The sequence below is a fragment of the Rana temporaria genome, chromosome 1, assembly GCF_905171775.1.
Source record: "Rana temporaria chromosome 1, aRanTem1.1, whole genome shotgun sequence".
In the NCBI taxonomy this organism is placed as follows: domain Eukaryota; kingdom Metazoa; phylum Chordata; class Amphibia; order Anura; family Ranidae; genus Rana; species Rana temporaria.
Window position 1 is genome coordinate 353,885,328 of NC_053489.1, and position 21,000 is coordinate 353,906,327.

The 21,000-nt window shown below is 42.5% G+C and overlaps 1 protein-coding gene across 2 annotated transcripts in view; it reads right to left on the reverse strand.

Moving 5' to 3' along the window:
* Positions 1–12,627: 12,627 nt before the first annotated feature.
* CPAMD8 (C3 and PZP like alpha-2-macroglobulin domain containing 8) overlaps positions 12,628–21,000 on the reverse strand; it is a 307,162-nt gene continuing 298,789 nt past the window's right edge. The window contains exons 42-43 of one of the 2 annotated variants that reach the window (XM_040321178.1): positions 18,485–18,665; positions 12,628–14,503 (exon numbers count right to left, since the gene is read on the reverse strand). In XM_040321178.1, the coding sequence (XP_040177112.1) occupies position 14,503; positions 18,485–18,665 (182 nt within the window). In that variant the 3' untranslated portion in view covers positions 12,628–14,502. Of the gene's footprint in view, positions 14,504–18,484; positions 18,669–21,000 lie in introns of both variants that reach the window. The other variant, XM_040321172.1, reaches the window with a different exon arrangement.

Below are 21,000 nucleotides of genomic sequence, written 5' to 3' on the forward strand. Positions count from 1 at the left end.
CACTGCTGCAGCTCATATGTCAGATAAACATAAAATTATAAATAAAAAAGGTAAAGCTGCGCTGTAAAATGAATCAACATAAATATCAATTATGCTGTATGTGATGCACACAAAACACCAGTGCAATCTAAAAAAGCAAGTGAAAAAATATGTTCAAAAGTCCATATGAAGGATGTATCGCAGAAAATTCACAAACGTGACAGAAAGTTCTCCGAATGGGTGAAATTAGATATCCAGATGATTTTGTGAATCTGTATAGCAGATGACAGAATCTCCACCACTTATGTTCTAACTGCTTACCAAAGCAAGAAATTAGTCAGGCATATAAACACATAAGCCACTTTAAGGGATCCGGGATATGCTGTCACTCTCTCTCCAATTTCACCAGTCTTCTACATCAGACTCATCTCTCTCCATAAATATGACCCAGAGGAGAAAAACACTGGATTTGGCTTGGTGTCAGCCTCTTTTTGTTCTCGTTCTGACTCTGCCTGCCTGAAGGACAAAAAGAAGATTCTAGGTTGCTGGCTTGCTTCAACCATTCCTCGCACAACTCTTTCGCGCCAAAGCAAGCAAGTCAAACACTTCCAGTCTACCTCGAACTGCCCAGGCCCAGCCGAGGCGGCAGCATGCTAGGAGCTGCTGCCGCCTCGGCTGGGCCTGGGCCCTCTTGCTGACCTGATATGGTTCAGGCCCAGGTCTCCTATTGGCAGACTTGTTTGTCAGTCCACAAGAGGATGTTGGCAGTGACAGCATTCCTGGCAGATCAACATTATTTTTCTGTGTTTGCAGGGACTAAAACCTAGGTAATATTCATATATAGCATTGTAGTGCATATGTTATTTTTTGCCTTGGCATACACTTTAATAGTTTCAACAGGCAGCCCATTCAGCAGAGGAAGTATAATTTATGTTCTGCCAATTTATAGACTTGCATTGTGATAAGGATTGTTCAGTAAAGCAGAATTATTTTGTATCACTGCAAAGTTGAAAGCAGATCCTGCACATGTAATCAGCAAAAAAATTTCTGCACTTAACCAATTTTGTATAGAAACAAGTTAAAAGAAAATCAAGCTAATCTATTTATATGCATATCTAAAATTAACAGAAACTTATACATTTCCTTTAAGTGCTCTCTATGCAGTACTGAAAACCTTCCGTTTTATAATAAAGCTTGTGTAAAATGTCTGCCTGTTTTAAATAATTGGGTTTGTATATATTTGCTCTTGTGTAGAGCAAAACAATTAAAGCCCCACTTGGTAATTTTTACCTACAGGTAAACCTATAATTAGGCTTACCTGTACGTAAAAGTAATATCTCCTAAACATGCACCATTTAGGAGATATTCACCCTACATGCAGCCAGTGACATCCCTGGTGCATGCGCTGTGAAGGTTCGACATACCTTGGCGGAACTTCAGAGCTTCTTGCCTCAACCAACGGCTTCTGCACACATGCATGGGAGTGACATCATAGCGGCTCCGGCCAATCACATAGCCGGAGAATGCAAACCCGGAAGGGGGAACATGTCAGCCTTCTTAGCGGTGGCAGTACAGCTTTGTTCCAAGGTGAGTATTTCATAATGTAGTATGCGATGCCTCGCCGGTGTCTTTTGTTCTTTTTTAACAACATCTGCGGTTTACAACCGCTTTAAGGCCTGGTTCATACTATTGCGGGTAGCAGACACCTTGGTCTTTTAAAGGATAAATAAAACATAATACAGACTTAAACCAACCATTGACGGATCGACATTCAGTTCAGTTCAAATTCGGTTTAGCAGGACTTGGTTGAATTTTGTTCAATGTATGGGCAGGCTGGTTGTACTGAAGACGATCTATGGATTCACTTTAGTACAACCAGCCGGTCATTTTTTGTTTGTTCGATTCCTGCCAGCAGCTATAGCTGCAAGCATTTATAATTGTATTCTGAAGGCTGGGAAATCTCCCACTGTCAGAATACAACAGTGCAGCAGAAGGGATTCCCCCATCAATTCTGACTTTCTTAATAGGGTAATTGAGATTTTTTTCCCCATTAATCTGTGGTTGAAAGAAAGAAAATTGTATAATATATGGGCTTGCTTTACTGTCTGGGTCACCAGGTGAAAAAAAAAGCCCCAAAAAAGAAAACAAATTCAGCCACTACATCTAAGGCTTAAACGCCCATTTTGCTGCAAATTTCGTGGCGTTTTACTGCGTTTGCGTTTATAAGCGTTTAGTTAAAAAAACATCATAAGACCCTCCCTAAGCTCAAAAAACAGTATTATTTAACCATTTCAGCCATTTTGTGAGACCAGAGTGAGTAGCAGCTGAGAGAGCAGCAGTGTACGTGTATTTAGCGTGTCACTTGCCACATGCTGCAGATTGTCCACTTGCCACGTCATCTGCCACGTCACCTGGCCACGCCACCTGCCACAAGTTGTGGATTGTCAACTGGCCACATCGCCTGGCTACGTCACCTGCCATGTCACGTCACCTGCCACAAGTTGTGGATTGTCCACTTGCCATGTCACCTGCCACGTCACCTGGCCACAAGTTGTGGATTGTCCACTGGCCACGTCACCTGGCCACGTCACCTGCCACAAGTTGTGGATTGTCCATTGGCCACATCACCTGCCACGTCAACTGGCCACGTCACCTGCCACAAGTTGTGGATTGTCCACTTGCCACGTCACCTGACCACGACACCTGCCACAAGTTGTGGATTGTCCACTTGCCACTTCACCTGCCACAAGTGGATTATCCACTTGCCAAATCACCTGGCCACGTCACCTGCCACAAGTTGTGGAATGTCCATTGGCCACGTCACCTGCCACGTCAACTGGCCACGTCACCTGCCACAAGTTGTGGATTGTCCACTTGCCACGTCACCTGACCACGACACCTGCCACAAGTTGTGGATTGTCCACTTGCCACGTCACCTGCCACAAGTGGATTATCCACTTGCCAAATCACCTGGCCACGTCACCTGCCACAAGTTGTGGATTGTCCACTGGCCACGTCACCTGCCCATGTCACATGCCACAAGTTGTGGATTGTCCACTTGCCATGTCACCTGCCACGTCACCTGGCCACGTCACCTGCCACAAGTTGTGAATTGTCCACTTGCCACGTCATCTGGCCACGCCACCTGCCACACATTGTGGATTGTCCACTTGCCATGTCAACTGCCATGTCACCTGGCCACGTCACTTGCCACAAGTTGTGGATTGTCCGCTGGCCACGTCACCTGCCACAAGTTGTGGATTGTCCACTGGCCATGTCACCTGCCACAAGTTGTGGATTGTCCACTTGCCACGTCACCTACCACAAGTTGTGGATTGTCCACTTGCCACGTCACCTGCCACAAGTGGATTATCCACTTGCCAAATCACCGGGCCACAAGTTGTGGATTGTCCACTTGCCACGTCACCTGCCACAAGTTGTGGATTGTCCACTGGCCACGTCACCTGGCCACATCACCTATCCACGTCACCTGGCCACAAGTTGTGGATTGTCCACTTGCCACGTCACCTGGCCACAAGTTGTGGATTGTCCACTGGCCACATCACCTGGCAATGTCAGCTGGCCATGTCACCTGCCACAAGTTGTGGATTGTCCACTTGCCACGTCACCTGCCAAAAGTTGCAGATTGTCCACTTGCCATGTCACCTGTTCACATCACCTGGCCACAAGTTGTGGATTGTCCACTGGCCACGTCACCTGCCACAAGTTGTGGATTGTCCACTTGCCACGTCACCTGCCACAAGTTGTGGATTGTCCACTTGCCACGTCACCTGCCAAAAGTTGCAGATTGTCCACTTGCCATGTCACCTGTTCACATCACCTGGCCACAAGTTGTGGATTGTCCACTGGCCACGTCACCTGCCACAAGTTGTGGATTGTCCACTTGCCACGTCACCTGCCACAAGTTGTGGATTGTCCACTTGCCACGTCACCTGCCAAAAGTTGCAGATTGTCCACTTGCCATGTCACCTGTTCACATCACCTGGCCACAAGTTGTGGATTGTCCACTGGCCACGTCACCTGCCACAAGTTGTGGATTGTCCACTTGCCACGTCACCTGCCACAAGTTGTGGATTGTCCACTTGCCACGTCACCTGCCACAAGTGGATTATCCACTTGCCAAATCACCTGGCCATGTCACCTGCCACAAGTTGTGGATTGTCCACTGGCCACGTCACCTGGCCACATCACCTATCCACGTCACCTGGCCACAAGTTGTGGATTGTCCACTTGCCACGTCACCTGGCCACAAGTTGTGGATTGTCCACTGGCCACATCACCTGGCAATGTCAGCTGGCCACGTCACCTGCCACAAGTTGTGGATTGTCCACTTGCCACGTCACCTGCCAAAAGTTGCAGATTGTCCACTTGCCATGTCACCTGTTCACATCACCTGGCCACAAGTTGTGGATTGTCCACTGGCCACGTCACCTGCCACAAGTTGTGGATTGTTCACTTGCCACATCACCTGGCCACGTTACTTGCCACATCACCTGCCACAAGTTGTGGATTGTCCACCTGCTACATCACCAGGCCATGTCACCTGTCTACATCACCTGCCACAAGTTGTGGATTGTCCACTTGCCACATGACCTGCCACGTCACCTGGCCATGTCACCTGCCACAAGTTGTGGATTGTCCACTGGCCAAGTGACCTGGGCACGTCACCTACCACAAGTTGTGGATTGTTCCCTTGCCACGTCACCTGGCAATGTCACCTGCCACAAGTTGTGGATTGTCCACTGGCCACGTCACCTGCCACAAGTTGTGGATTGTCCACAATGCAATGCAAGCAATTCGTTTTTTTAATGTTTTTTTAATGTTTTTTTTATCATTTGCCATCATTTTTGAGATTTCTAATGTAAAAAAATAGGTCACCTTTAAAAACGCCTATAAACGAAATTGCGGCAAATGCCGGTACAGCGTTTTGCGTCTGAAACACGAAAACGTTTGCGTCTGAACCCATTTTTTTGCTTCTGAAAAAACGAGCATAAACGCAACTGCCGAAAAACGGAGAAAAACTTGACTGTGTGCATGGACACATAGGATAACATTGAATGTGTTCAGGGACAGTTGAAAAAGCTGTCCAAATGCCTCTGAACACGCGTTTACCAGCGTCTCGTGTGCATAGGGCCTTAGGGAAAATAAAATGTAAAAAGTCTTAAAGGGCCCTTTTTTTTGTGACTACAGGAGGGGGGGGGGGGGGCGGCGCCCGGGCGCCCCTTATGGATGGGCCGCCACTGGTGGGATGCTTAATTTGGTGGGTCAAATATATATGCATACATTATGGTAATGGTTGATTTGTGTGATGGTATAGTGTGACATATGTGTATTTTTGAAGACACCCTGTGGGAGGGCGAAATGCATTGACGCAATTTCCGGTACCAAATCCACAAGACGTCACTTCCGGTTTTCGATTGGAACGCACTATGACGGCATTCGTCTGCTGTTTTAAACTGTTGCTGGATCCATGCTTATTTTTAAACTTCTGCTTGTAAGTACTTGTCCACTTGCGCAATAAACATTATATAGGCATATTTATGTGTGTGTATATATGATTAATACCTTTTACTTGTTTTGTATTATTGATATGCATTTTGTATATCTTTTCATGTAAATAAATATGTCCTTTTTACCAATCCACCTCCACAATGTCAATAGTCTCATTCACAGTCTCAAACTACTTCTTTATTTACTTGCTTTGACATATAGCCCACATTTCTGTGGATTTGTGTAGATAACAAAAGTGATACATTTCACTATATCAAAAGATTCTATCCTCTGCCTGCATTCATGGACTGACATTATTGCACATTTTTTTTTTTTATCCTATAGGTAAGAGTGCCAAAATTATTTCTTTTACTTTATTTCATGGGCCAGTCCTCCAAAAAGCATGTTGGCACTTGGCTATGTAAAGAAAGTTTAGTTTAGCCAATCAAATGATATATTCTCAAATAGTATAAAACATCCCTGCTAAATGGCCACTAGTGTATATAATACTATTTAGTAGTTCTCCAACTACTAATTAGTTGAACAGTACATATGAATAACAACTTGATGTACACACAAGTATATTTACATGTAATGTGATACTAGAAAGCAAAGACTTCAAGGAGACCTCATCCCAGCTGCTAGACCACCCTATAGCAGTTTTACTGCTACAGGGCGGCTGCTGTGTGTAGAATCACGTATATATTTATATACATGATCCTGCACTTCCAGGTAGCGGCAACGAATACACAGCTTACTCCTGCTGTGATTATTCACAGTGGGAGTCGATGGGCAGGTAGCGCAGACTCAATGTCCGCCGGCACCCACCGATCATTTGGTACACAGGCAGAACGGCTGCAAAACCATTGTAAACAGCAGGTAAGTATTTACCTAAATACTTGTAAAATAACTTTACAATCACTTTAAGGGTTAAACAGATTGAATGTATGGGATTTGATGGCAACAGTGAGATGGCAACATCTTTCCCTTGATGCTTGAGGTCTGACACAGGCTCCAGCAACATGCTTTTACCTGAAACTTGTGAGTGCAACTTACTTTTAAGTACACTATAGTCTGCTTGCCCCTACCTCCCTCTTTCATTTTGCCGCCATTGGATCCCCAGCCTGATCGAGGAGGCAGCCTCATACCGTGTTTCCCCCGAAAATAAGACCTAGCGCTATTTTCCAGGAGGGCTGCAATATAAGCACTACCCCGAAAATAAGCCCTAGTTTGAAGTGCTGTTGTACTCCTATAATCCTCTCTGTTACGGCAGTGTGCTGTGTGTGTCTCTGTGATCCCCTGGCTGTCGGTGGGGGATCTCAGCCCCCCTCCCTGCAGTGTTCAGAGAAGACAGCTTGGGGCTGACCATGGAAGCGTCAGGTGTCGGCGGGGAATCTCTGCCCCTCTTCCTGCAGTGTTCAGAGAAGACAGCTTGGGGCTGGCCATGGAAGAGCCAGGTGTCGGCGGGAGATCTCGGCCCCCCTCCCTGCAGTGTTCAGAGCAGAGAAGACAGCTCCAGGAAGGCCATGGAAGCGCTGAGCTGAGATATATACGGTAAGGGCGTTTGCACAATTGTACTGCAGCAGCACTTTTTCCATTAAAGGATCCTTTTACTGGTATTTTCATACTTGGGATTCCTGCATGGCAAGCCCTACCCCGAAAATAACACCTAGTGTGTTTTTAAATACTTGTAAAATAACTTTACAATCACTTTAAGGGTTAAACAGATTGAATGTATGGGGTTTGATGGCAACAGTGAGGGCCAATTGAAATAGAGGAAAGATGAAAAAAAGTCTCAGTTCCTGTCCAGCAACAGCAAAGGTTTTATAACAATAACCAAAGAGAAAACATGCAGTGGCGTCCCTAGGGGGGGGGCCAGAGGGGGCCCTGACCCCCCCCAACATCATGCTGTGCCCCACCATGTGCAATTTTTGTATTTTGCCCCCCGAGAGGGAGAGCGTCCCCAGTCAGCTCTGCGGGGGATTCCTCCCCCTCCCTCTGCTCGCCGACACTGCATAATGCGAGCGCTCACACAACCAGATATTCTAGCCTGGACCGTGTTTAAGTGTGTGCACTGCAGACTGCAGTACACTGTAATCACTGAACTACATTATCTCTATCTCTTCTCTCCCCCCATATGTCTCCCTCCCCCTCTCCTGTTCTTTCAAAACATTCACAATTCACGTTCACTTTCAGTTAGGCAGATAATATACGGTGCAAATTTCTTTCCTGCATCCACAGATTGCAGGAAAGAAACTTGCATGATTCCCCCATCAACAGACAGTGGTGACAGGGGAATATCCCTCCTGCCCAGCAATTATATTCTCCCAACAAACAGTGATTATCACCAGTGGCTATACAGCAACCACTAGTGATAATTATAAGAGAATCTGCTCATTAATGGTTCAAATCTCAGCCAGTTTCTGCTGAACCAGCTGAGATTTAAACTGTCTATGGCTGGTCTTAGCTCTTAGGCAGCCCATACATTGATTAGCACTGTGGAGTGTCCGCTTCCTGGCGTGATCGGGCATGTGGGATTTCAAACACACCCGAGCCCATCTCTATTGGTTGTAGACAGTTGAGCTCCCTGCAGGTTGCTTAGCAGCAGTGGACCCTTCTCTGACATGCTGATCGGGATGCAATCCAGGTGATGCTCTCAGTCAAATCCTAGTCATAAATATCAGTGATTTTATTGATTAAAGCCCACACTTTACAGGCATAGAGCCCACATGGCTGCTGATCATACGGTTGATTATATTTATGTGGTTGTACTCTTGATGCTAATAAATACCGTGTTTATTAGATCTGACTGGGAGCATCACCTGGATCACAAATGCCGATCAGCATGTCAACAGAGAAGGTTATACAGCATTACTGCTGCTAGGTGACCAGCTGGGGGCTCAGCTCTCTATAACCAATAGTGCCAGCCTTCCCCTGCATGCACCCATAATGTCACCAGCACTAGGTCCTAATAGACTGCCGCCGCTGCCAAGGAGACAGATGCCAGACCAGAGCTGTAAATAGCAGGGACAGGACAGCTGGAGAACCCCACTGTGGCAGAACACCAGGGCCTGGTGGCAAGACAACCTTTGCAACAATGATATTTCTGCCACTGCTTTGGACCCTTATATTTTCTTGGTGTGCTGGTGGCATATATCTCTTGTTTTCTGCCACCCTGGGGGGCCCCAGTATAGTAGGAAGGGAGCTTGCTGCAGAACATGTGAAAGGGCCCATAGTGAGATCGTAGTAAAGGGCCCCAGGATATATATATATATATATATATATATATATAATTGCATTTTATAGTTGGCCCCCCTACTTTTGTCACTGTCCCCCCATGTGCCCCCCCTAAATATGAAAGCTGGAGACGCCACTGAAAACATAGATCTGAACTCAGAAGTAATTACCGTATTTATCGACGTATAACACACTTTTTTCCTCTGAAAACAGAGGGTAAACAGTGCCTGTGTGTTATACACCGATATCATGTTTTATCATTGGAGGGGGGGGGGGGGGTGTCAGGTTGGCTGTCCCGCATCCCCTGGCCCTGGAACAATGCTCCCTGCATAGTCTGAAGTTGAGGAAAACAAAGTCACTTGCCAGCCCCTTCTACACCGCTCCTCCTGTGTCAGTGTCATTGTAAAACGAAGCTTGTAAATATCTACATAGCTCAGTTTTTTCTGGCTGCTCTCCTCCTCTGAGCGTGGCTTTGATTTGAGGAGGAGGAGCAGTCACATGACCTACTGTGTAACATCAGAGGAGAGCAGTCATGTGACCAGGTCAGTGAAAAAAAACAAAGCTATTGAGGTAGATGGAAGCTTCAGTTTGCAATAGGAGTGACACAGGAGGAGCAGTGTGGAAGGGGCTGACTGATTTTTTTTTTTACTTAACTGTAGAGAATTCTGGCAGCACTGTCCCAGGAGACTGGGGGTCTCATATGTACTGGATGGGGGATGTATAATGGACAGGGGCTGTATACTGGGGAGGGGGGCTGTATAATGGATGGGGGATGTATAATGGATAGGGGGATGTGTAATGGATGGGGGGGATGTGTAATGGATGGGGGGATGTGTAATGGATGGGGGATGTATAATGGATGGGGGTGCTGTGTACTGGGGAGGGGGCTGTGAATTTTTTTCCCTTAAACTCCCCTTTTAAAATTAGGGTGTGTGTTATACGCCGATAAATACGGTACTAGTCAACTAAACAACAATGTGAGTCTGATGCAATATACACTCAGATAAAACAAAATGAACAAAAGTTTGTAAACGGTTTATTCTCATTTAAGATGATGCTTGAGTGAGACACTAATGCTTCAATAATCAGATACAAAATCAAACCCATTTCATATACATATCTACTGTGAAAAAGCTTATACAGTTCTGCCAGCAACACATTTACTATCATTTAGCAATATAACATCTGCTGTTAGGCCACAAGAATCACTTAAGGAAGCAAGAAGCTACTTGTCACTGGCAAGATTATTCATTCATTTTCAGTGTATATTAGAAATTGAAAAAAAAATAATAATAATTACCATAAAGGTATGTTAATGCCATTACTTTTGCCCAAACCCAAGGTCTTAAGACATTCCCCAACTCAATACAATACACTGACTTTCACATACAACTTTGGCAAGAAAGAATTATGTTTAGCAATGTATATACATGTACTAGGAAGGACAGAAATTATATATAATTTAATCATACTATATTATACATTAAGTTATGTGTTGGGGGTTGGGGCACTGAAGTGTAATCAACAGTAGTGTTGCTCGCGAATATTCGTATTGCGAATATTCGGCTCGAATATGGCATATTTGAGTATTCGCGAATATCTCGAATTTCGCGGCCAATATTCGCTATTCCGAATATAAAAAACAATTGAGAAATTTCGCTAATGCGAATTTATTGCGAACATTTTGCGAATTTTTTTTTTTTTTTCTGATTGGCTCTGATGCAAAAGAAGGGCGGAGAAAGTATTCTCGAATATTCGGAAATGGAATATTCGGAATATTTTATCAAAAAAAAAATGTTGTGAAATATTTTGACAACTGTGGTAGGAGAACTCTGATTGGCTCTGATGCAAAAGAAGGGCGGAGAAAGTATTCACGAATATTCGGAAATCGAATATTGGTGATATTTTATCGAAATTTCGCTAATGCGAATGCGAAATTGATTGCGAGATTTTGACAACTCTGATTGGCTCTGATGCAAAAAAAGGGTGGAGAAAGTATTCACGAATATTCGATTTCCGAATATTCGCAAATACTTTCTCCACCCTTCTTTTGCATCAGAGCCAATCAGAGTTCTCCTACCACAGTTGTCAAAATATTTCACAACATTTCTTTTTTTGATAAAATATTCCGAATATTCGATTTCCGAATATTCGAGAATACTTTCTCCGCTCTTCTTTTGCATCAGAGCCAATCAGAAAAAAAAAAAAAAAAAATTCGCAAAATGTTCGCAATAAATTCGCATTAGCGAAATTTCGCAATTTTTTTTTTTTTTAAATATCACGAATATTCGATTTTAGCGAATATTTCACGAATATTCGGCTATATATTCGTGATATATCGCGAAATCGAATATGGCGTATTCCGCTCAACACTAATCAACAGTCACATGATATAATGGTTTGCTGATTTGGGACTAATTGTGCAATGTTTATTTACTTTAAAGAAACATGTTCCTAAGACCCTCTCTCTACGTCTCTCTTTTCAATGACAAAAGGCTTTAATGAAAAATATGCATGTAGAACTATTAGCATACTTGTTTGCGGGACAGTCTCATTTAAAAAAAATTGTGTATTTAATGATTTTTGGCACACATCAGATTCTTGTTTTATTAAGAATGTAACTTGTAACCTCTTTGACTGCAGTGGGCAACACATACACTTCTTTAACCACTTCCTTACTGGGCACATATACCCCTTCCTGACCAGGTGAAATTTCAGCTTGTGGCACTGCGTCACTTTAACTGACAATTGCGCGGTCGTGCGACGTGGCTCCCAAACAAAATTGACGTCCTTTTTTCCCCACAAATAGAGCTTTCTTTTGGTGGTATTTGATCGCCTCTGCGTTTTTTATTTTTTGCGCTATAAACAAAAATAGAGCGACAATTTTGAAAAAAAAAACAATATTTTTTACTTGTTGCTATAATAAATAGCCCTATTTTTTTTCTCAGTCTAGGCGATACGTATTCTTCTACATATTTTTGGGAAAAAATAAAATAAATCGCAAGAAGCGTCTGGTTTGCGCAAAAGTTATTGCGCTTACAAAATAGGGGACAGAATTATTATTATTTTTTATTATTTTTTTTTACTACTAATGGCGGCGATCAGCATTTTTTTTTGTGACTGCGACATTATGGCGGACACATCGGACACTTTTGACACATTTTTGGCACCATTCACATTTATACAGCGATCAGTGCTATAAATATGCACTAATTACTGTATAAATGTGACTGGCATTGAAGGGGTTAACACTAGGGGGTGAGGAAGGGGTTAATGTGTACCCTAAATTGTGTTCTAACTGTAGGTGGAGGGGGGGTGACTGGGGGAGGTGACCGATCTATGTCCCTATGTACAAGGGACACAGATCGGTCTCCTCTCTCCCCTGACAGGACATGGATCTGTGTTTACACACAGAGCTCCACGTCTTGTCCCTGTAGCCGCCGATCCCGTGTCCCTGACGGACATCACGGCAACCAGGCACTCGCATCGGCATCTCAGCGATGCGGCGGGCACGCGCGCGCCGCCGGACGTGCCCGCAGGCCGTCTTTTTATGGCCTGTTAGAGATTCAGAACCACCCCGCGGCCGTATAAAGTCGTACGGCCGTCGGGTAGTGGTTAATATGCAGGTACTTAATGTAGTTCACCTTGAATAAATATATCCTTTATTGAGTGGGTTGCGTTATCAAATAAGTGACAATTGCATGCATCCTACTGGCTCCAAAGAAGGGAAGATCTCTGCCAGGAAATGTGTGTTAACAAGGAAATAGCATGGTCCCTGTCATTCAGGGTCGTGATCTACATTGTCAAAATTTGCAATTTAGACAGATCAGCTAAGCTGTATAAAAAAGGGTGGTTTAACTGCATAATGTTATACACTGGTCATACCGTAGTAATGATCTGGATTCAAAGATTTTTTTTTTTTTTTTTACCCTTTTCCTATGCTGTCTTATACACATATTTCAGATTTAAATTAACCTGAAAGTAGATGTATCAATAACACAAATGTGTCTTGCTTTGCTTGTATTTGCCAGTGCAAATAAACCAAAACAGTAACTGTTCATACAAATTACACACAAAACTGGAGAAAAGATTATAAATATCCTCTCGGATGTCAACTTTATAATTTACATCAAGGAATTTATATCCCAACAAACTGTTCAACCACAAACATCCAGTACTTTTGACACTCCAGTAAGGTGTTCAGTAAGTCTGTCAAACACCTGTATACATTTCCCATACTTCAAGATGTGAATAGTTCATAATGTATATAGTTTAAATAAATGTTTTGATAATTCATAATAAACAAAGCATTTTAGACCTATTTTTAATACCTGGTGCTGTGTACTGTAATTATTGTATTTGAAAGTTGTTTGAGAACTGACAAAGGTTGGAGAGCTTTGATCACAATCAGCGATGGATTACAATAGGTACAATAAGGTTTGTAGACTGAAGCCTGTAGCTTTTGGCGATTCAAACCTTTGCCATTCAAAATCAGTAGTTTTAAAATGGAAAGTAATGTATCGTATAACTTGGTAATCTTTCATTAGCATTGGAATACATACAATTTTAGTTTTAACTGGTGACCATATACAATTAGCTTACACATTGCGATCCCAAAGCCTGCATAGTGCCCAGGGCATAAGCTCTAAATTGATATAGGAAGTTTTGTATTTTAATGAATCACAATCTGACCTTCTATACAAGAAAGGACTAGAAATTCTAACATTTGGCAGAAGGGCTAGTGTATTCGAAAGTATTTGTGAGCAGTTGTTAGCTGCTCATCCTAAATCAATTAGCTTAAACAAAGGAGAAATGTTCCACCTATGGATTCTGTCAAAATTTCTTATGGAACATTCCATATGTACTTTAAAGTGGCTCATGGTTATTTCACCCATGTATGTGCTGTAACTATAGTTTTTGTGACTGCTTCCACGTCCTTTAGAAAAACTGTTAAATAAAGAATTTACAAAAGAAAAAAAAAAGTTCCAAAGTTTCTTACAGAAAATAAATATACTTTTACCGCAATGGTACTAACTTGGCTGCAGGATTAATAATAACTATTGCTACTTTGTTGGGTTTGGCGACATTTGGCTATGTACACAAATTTTAACTTGCAGCAAGTTGTTAGCAAGTGATGGCTTTTACTTCAATTCTGGCACATACAACTTGCAGGTTGACTTTAATAAAATAAAATGAACATTCTATGGAAAAATGTGTCCAAAATGGAAAAGTTAAATAATGTTAAAATCGAATGAAACCTTTGATAAAAAGGAACTGCGTCAGGTAAAACTGGATCAAAGGACAGGATGTGGCTTTTTTTTTTGCCTGTAACGCTTCAAATTAAGTTGTTGTCCTGGCAAGGAAATTCTATTAGTTCAGCTGGAACACTAGAAACCTTAAACAGCAAGCTACAAAGCTGCTTGTAAAGTCTGATAAGGGAACATGTTGATGGGTTTAAAGGAGAAATCTGACTTTAGCCCAGCAAATAAAAGGAGGTTTCTTGTTGTTGAATTTTAGGAGAAGCTTAGAAATTATTTGTTCAGAAAAAAAAAAGATTTTCTACATCTGATACATCTGTATCGTCTATGAAAATTCCACATTGAAAACACAAAAAGAAAAACCAGGCTGGTTAAGTGGAAGTAAAATAATATAAAAGATAGATTAGGTTAGGTAAGTGTCTATAACCAGCTAGGTTCATTTTCTGTAGTATCCAGTAGAATGCAATCTGTCCAAGTTCATCTTGTTCTGTAGTCTGTATTTTCATAAATTTCATTTTCTGTTTAAAAAGAGGAAAAAAATCTGTCAAATTATGAATGGTGATGTGCTTATATACGGTATGCAATATTGTCTGCACAGTTCTATGCAGAGTGCTTAAAACCCACAAAGCTTTGAATTAGACTGTGCCCTAACACAACCTCCCTCAGTCCATTACAATGGCTGAAAAATATATTTAGCATAAAACATTTTTCTTGGAATCCATTGAGGGACACAAGAGTTCAGAACAGTCAGGTTATACTGCCACCTACAAAAGGTAGGGACAGTGTAGAAAACGTCTCCTCTACCCAGCAAGCCTCAGTTTTTTGGGAAAGCAATGCACAGGGCAAGCAAAAAATACTTTGGGGTGGACTCCATGGACTCAATCGACTTCAAGAAAAAGATTTAGCGGTAAGTGCAAAAAAGAGGAATTTTTACTTTACCTGTAAATTCCATGTCTTGGAGTACAGCACAGGGGACAGAAAAAGTAATCATAGACCCTGGGTTTTAGGCTTGCACCTTCAGGTGAATGGACACTGGCAAGCTTTTGAGGACACACTGACTGGGTGCTTTCCCTATGACCTTACCCCACCCAGTAAATCATCACTTTTGTAGCAAGAAATTTAGAGGAAAGAAGGAAAGGAAGGGGTGGCCTGTGTCCTATACTATACTCCAAGATATGAAATTTACAGATAAGTAAAAACTCCCCTTAGCTTAATTGTACAGTACAGAACACAGGCAAAATATTTATAGATCAAGGGACATCTCCAAGCAATTAACGAGAAGGTGGGAAACAACTAGGCAAACAGAACTGTGCCAACAAGGGTCAACAGATTCAATTTCAGAGTGCCACTGCAAGAACCTTGGGGTTGAAAGATTGGACATCCACTTGGTAGAACTTTGAATAAGTATGAACATATCACCAGATGGTGGCTTTACAGAGCTGGGCAACAGAGGCCTAATGCCGATTTGCCAAGGAAACTTCTACGATCTGGTGGAATGGGCACATAAAAGCCCAGGAGTAGATTTGTCATTGACAGTGTAAGCTCTGAATTTCTTATCCAGCCCACGATGTTGGATGCAGGGTGTCCCTTGCAAGATCCTGAGGACAGGACAAAGAGGAAATCCATTTCTCTGATTAAAGCTGTAATTTTGAGACAGACTATAATAACTTTGACTAAGTCCAGGCAATAATTAGAGATTTCCTTTGGATTCTTTGGAGCAGGGTATAAGGATGGTAGGACTATGTTCTCATTGAGGAGAAAGACAGATAAGGATGGTAAGAAAGGATGATCTTGGGTGTAAGACAACCTTGTATTTGTGAAGTATGAACAGCTCATTACAGGAGAGAGTCGCCAACTCAGACACACATCTGACAGCAAACAAAAAAGCTACTTTGCAGGGGAGGTCTAAAGTAATATCCCTGATGGGTTTAAAGTATGGATTCTGTAGAGCAGGGAGAATCAAGTTGGAATCCCATGGAAGAGAGCTTAATGCAAGATACACCTTGATCAGAAGTGTTTCCAAGGGAAATTGAAGCCAGAGGTCTTTAAAGGAGAATGAACAAGGCCGAGATCTGTTCCTTTAGAATGCCTAGCCCTGGTGAAAACGTGATTGTAGGAAGGCCAGAAAGTGAGTCACAGAGTAATCTCTGGGAATGAAGTGCCTGTGTTCTCACCAGGCAAAGAAAGATTTCCATGTATAATTAGTAGATATTGAAAGGGTACAAACTATGAAGTCAGCCGGACTAAAGTAAGGGGGGTAGGATGTACAAGAGGTACCCCTAAAGGGTAGGCAGGGATGAAGTCATACTGCAACCCTATCCTGGTACCTGTGAACACTTGGAAAACAAGATGACGAGCAAGGCCCATCCACTTTAACAACCAGAGGTATCTCTGGGACCTGACTGAGGAATTCTGCAGGACTTGCTTAACCTAGATCTAGGACATGAATCTAAGAATTATCTGACCCTCCGGGACCACTGAAGCATTTACAGTTATGAAACAAGGGGCAAGAACCTTAGCAAGAACCGAGGAAAGGATCTGGAAGAACTTCCTGAAGAGGATGTGGATCAGCCACAGAAAGAAGACCTATTTCCAGGTGATCAGGTCCACTGAAGGTCTCCAGAAATACTCTATCCCCAACAGGGGGTATCTGTAGCTGGTTCCCAGCATGTTCTGCTGGCTGAAAATCTAGGGGAGTACAAAGCCCTCTAGTGATGGATTTATTTTGCCATGCAAGCGATGAAAAGCACCCATGTGTACAAACCTGTCCCTTTGGTGTGGAGAGCACGAGATAAAAAGGGCCAGAGGGCAATGCATTGTCTCTAAGAAAGACAGAGGGTAACACTACCAGCAATATGCAGTGTAGGTACCAGGCAACTTGTCCTGTTTCAGGGAGAACTCCCAAACCTTTCCAAAGATGGAGCTTCTGCACTTAAGTGATGACCAACAAAGGCCAGGCCCGCAATAAGACTCACAGTGGGAACCCCCCGATGAAGAAGAGACCATCTGTTCTGAGAAACTTCCCGGAACATGCTGGAAAGTGGCATTCCATCCACGATTGGGTCTGGGGAAACTAGCTACAACCTAGAAGACCAATAGTTCAGACCAGAGACCCCTTGGTCTATAGACACCATCTGGATGTATTGCCTAAGAACAGGTGCCCGGGAATAGAGGGGGAGGCTGAAAAGAATCAAAGAGAGTATCAAAGAGAGAAGAATAGGTTAGGAGGTTATTCCCTCAACACCCTACAAAGCCCTAAAGGGGAATAAGGAGGAATTTTCCTGACCGTAAATGCAGGGTCAAATCACCCAAAGGGTGTACATTTCTTTATGGAGGGGTTTGAGCTGAAGGACACTGATGGGTTGGGCCCTTGCTAAGGAAGGTAGCAGCAAGAACTGGTCCCAGTCGATCTTGTAGGGCAGGGGGTACCTCTGGAGAAGGGGAAATGAGGGATGCAACAGTATCTGCCATAAAATAATTTGAGATATTAAAGATGGGAGTGGAATTCAGTGTGGGGTACAACTCCTGAAAGTCAAGTTACCACTAGAACAAGAACAAAGGGTCCTGAGGTGTGGGGAACCCATGAAGACATACTGCTGTCTGTGGTATCACAAGAAAAATGGTGAGAGACAGCTGAAAGAGATGCCAGAAACAAGGGGTTAGCTTGTGGGCTAAAAGGGGTGACCTGAGCAACCAAATGACAACTACTCATGAACCTGTCTGATGTAGAAACAGCTTCCCCACTTGTAGAACAAGGGGCACCCCTTCATTCAGAAGGCTTATAAGAGGTTAGTATACCTCTGGCTTTGAGCCCTATGGGCTGAGTGGGAGTTGGGCTTTGAGGACTTATGGGTAACTGCTGCCAAACTAGATAAAAGGAGAAGGGTGGAATTCCTCTGGCCCTCCTCTGACCAACTGTGGCATAGTTTGTAACAGTGTCAAGAGCAGGAATGAAGAGATGACATCCCATCTATTCATTCTGACATGATTTGATAGATCAAAGTTACTGCCAACATAGGATGGAGGGCCACACCAATTAATTTAAACTGGGATTTAAGGAGGGACTTTAACTGTCTGTGATTTCACAAAAAAGTGAGCAAATTTTTAACCGATTTAGTGGTATTCCTGTTAAGGCGGATCATTGGTTTTTCCCAAGGGGAAAAGAGCACAGGTTTACAAATTTTCCTCAAAACTCTTAGTAGGGGCCAAGCAGTAGAGTTGCTATGATTGAGAATGCAAAATGGAAAAACAATTATACTGTAAAAATATTTGTGATCAGTGGCTGCAACTGCTGATCAGTGTATTCTGACTGGGTAGAGGAGTTATATGGGGGCTGGCTTACAGTCTGTTTGCCAATGTCCAAAACTCCTTTAGGTGGCAGTATAATCCTATAGTTTTTTGTGTTCCCTTAATGATCAATATAGAAAGAGAGGTTCATTTAATCAAAGCGACTGCACCAAGTCAATGCAGTTAAAGCAAAAAGCAGTCCTAAAAATTACCATTCTGTGGTGGTTGAGAATGTATCTGAGAATGTATCTGCTGTGTCCTCGGCTATATTTGCCACTGTTGTGAGATGCACTGCAATTTCAAGACCATCTTCATTCTCAGAGCCATAAGGATCTGTCTCATACTCATAAGAGTAATAGGAATCCTCTGATTGGTGGACAGGTATCTCTTCTTCTGCTGGAAAAAAATATTAGGAGAAATTGGTATTATTGCATATGGTTGCATTTAAACCTTTAACAAATGTTACAAAGTGAAACTAATCTGTTTCCCCCAAAAGACAAGTCCAGGTAGTATATTATGTGGGCTGAATCAGCACTTGGTGTCTTATAGGTCTTGGATACTTCAATTGCCCATTTTCAGAAAAAAACACTGGTAGAGGTGGTCTTGTGGAAATTTCTAGATGGCTACTGTTCATCTTTAAAGTATCTTAAGCCTAACTTTTTTCAGTTATGGATAGAGTAGGTAAGGGTGAAAAACTCATCAAATTTTTTGCTAGATGTTTCACATTGCGGAATATTCCTTCATATCCTGTTTTACAGACACAACCGAAAGTGGGAGAAAGTTTCTCCAACTTTAGGAAAATTCTCTCTGAGACAGTTGTCACTTCAACAAGCGTCCTCATTGGAAGATTTCCCCTTTATTCCTATAACAGTGACAACTCAAAAGTATGGATTTTACCTCACTTTCAGTCCTAGTGACAATGGTCGCTAAGAGAGGTGGTGAATCTCCACAGTGGGGACACAAACAGAAATACTAACCTCAAGAAGAACATACTCAAAGAGGTGCTCAAACTATCTCAAACTACAATGAAAGAGTCTAAGATAATTGTATTTGTTGGCCAATAATTAATATAAAAACAGCCAATGAGTTTTGGGAGCAACACAACTCTCCCTTGATCAGGGCTCAACTCAGAAATGAGGGATTGATGCTCAGCAACTGTTGTCCAGTTGTTGCTCCATGGTGAGACTTTAATACTGGTGTTAATATAGATCTGGCAAGTCACTGTTGTCTCTGGGTCCATCCAAGCTTTATCCTGTGTTGAGTCCTGATGAAGGGGAAGTGGTGTTTATCCGAAATGCTTGGCTGCTTTTATGATTTACAGTTGCGCTCATAAGTTTACATAATTTATGATTTGTTGGCCATTTTTCAGAGAATATGAATGATAACACAAAAGCTTTTCTTTCACTCATGGTTAGTGTTTGGCTAAAGCCATTTATTATCAATCAACTGTGTTTACTATTTTTAAATCATAGTGGCAACAGAAACTACCCAAATGACCCTGATCAAAAGTTTACATACTCCAGTTAATACTGTGTATTGCCCCCTTTAACATCGTACAATGACAGCTTGAAGTCTTTTGTGGTATTTATGGATGGGGCTCTTTATCTTCTCAGGTAGCAAAGCTGCCCATTCCTCTTGGCAAAAAGCCTCCAGTTCTGGTAAATTCTTTGGCTGTCTTGCATGAACTGCATGTTTCAGATCTTCCCAGAGTAGCTCAATATTGAGGTCAGGAGACTGAGATGGCCACTCCAGAACCTTCACTTTATTCAGCTGTAACCAATTACAGGTCAACTTGACCTTGTATTTTGGATCATTGTCATGTTGGAATGCAAGTACATGCCATGCGCAGCTTGCTGTCTGATGAATGCAAATGTCCTCCAGTATTTTTTGATAACATACTGCATTCATCTTGCCAACAATTTTGACCACATTTCCTGTGCCTTTGTAGCGCACACATCCCCAAAACATCAGCGATCCACCTCCGTACATTTCATTATAGGCCTTGTTGACTCCTCTCTAAATGTAGCGTTTATGGTTGTGGCCAAAAAGCTACATTTTGGCCTCATCACTGAAAATGACTTTGTGCCAGAAGGTTGGAGGCTTGTCTCTGTGCTGTTTGGCATACTGTAAGCGGGATACTTTGTGGCATTTGTGTAATAATCGCATTCTTTTGGCGACTCGACCATGCAGCCCATCTTTCTTCAAGTGCCTCCTTATTGTGTATCTTGAAACCACATGTTTTCAGAGAGTCCTGTATTTCATCTTTATTTGTGGGTTTTTCTTTGCATCCCAAACAATTTTCCTGGAAGTTGTGGCTGAAATTTTAGTTGGTCTACCTGACCGTGGTTTGATTTCAACAGAACCGTTCATTTTCCACTTCTTGATTAGAGTTTGAACACTGCTGATTGGCATACTCAATTCATTGGATATCTTTTTATATCCCTTTCCTGTTTTATACAGTTCAACTACTATTTTCCCCAGATCCTTTGACAATTCTTTTGCTTTCCCCATGACTCAGAATCCAGAAACGTCAGTGCGGCACTGGATGAAAGATGCAAGTCACCAGGGTATGTAAAGTTTTGATCACGGTCATTTTGATTGATCACAGTTGATTGATAATAAATGGCTTCAGCCAAACACTAACCATGAGTGAAAGAAATGTTTTTGTGTTATCATTCATATTCTCTGAAAAATGCCCAAGAAATCAAGAATTCTGCCAGGGTATGTA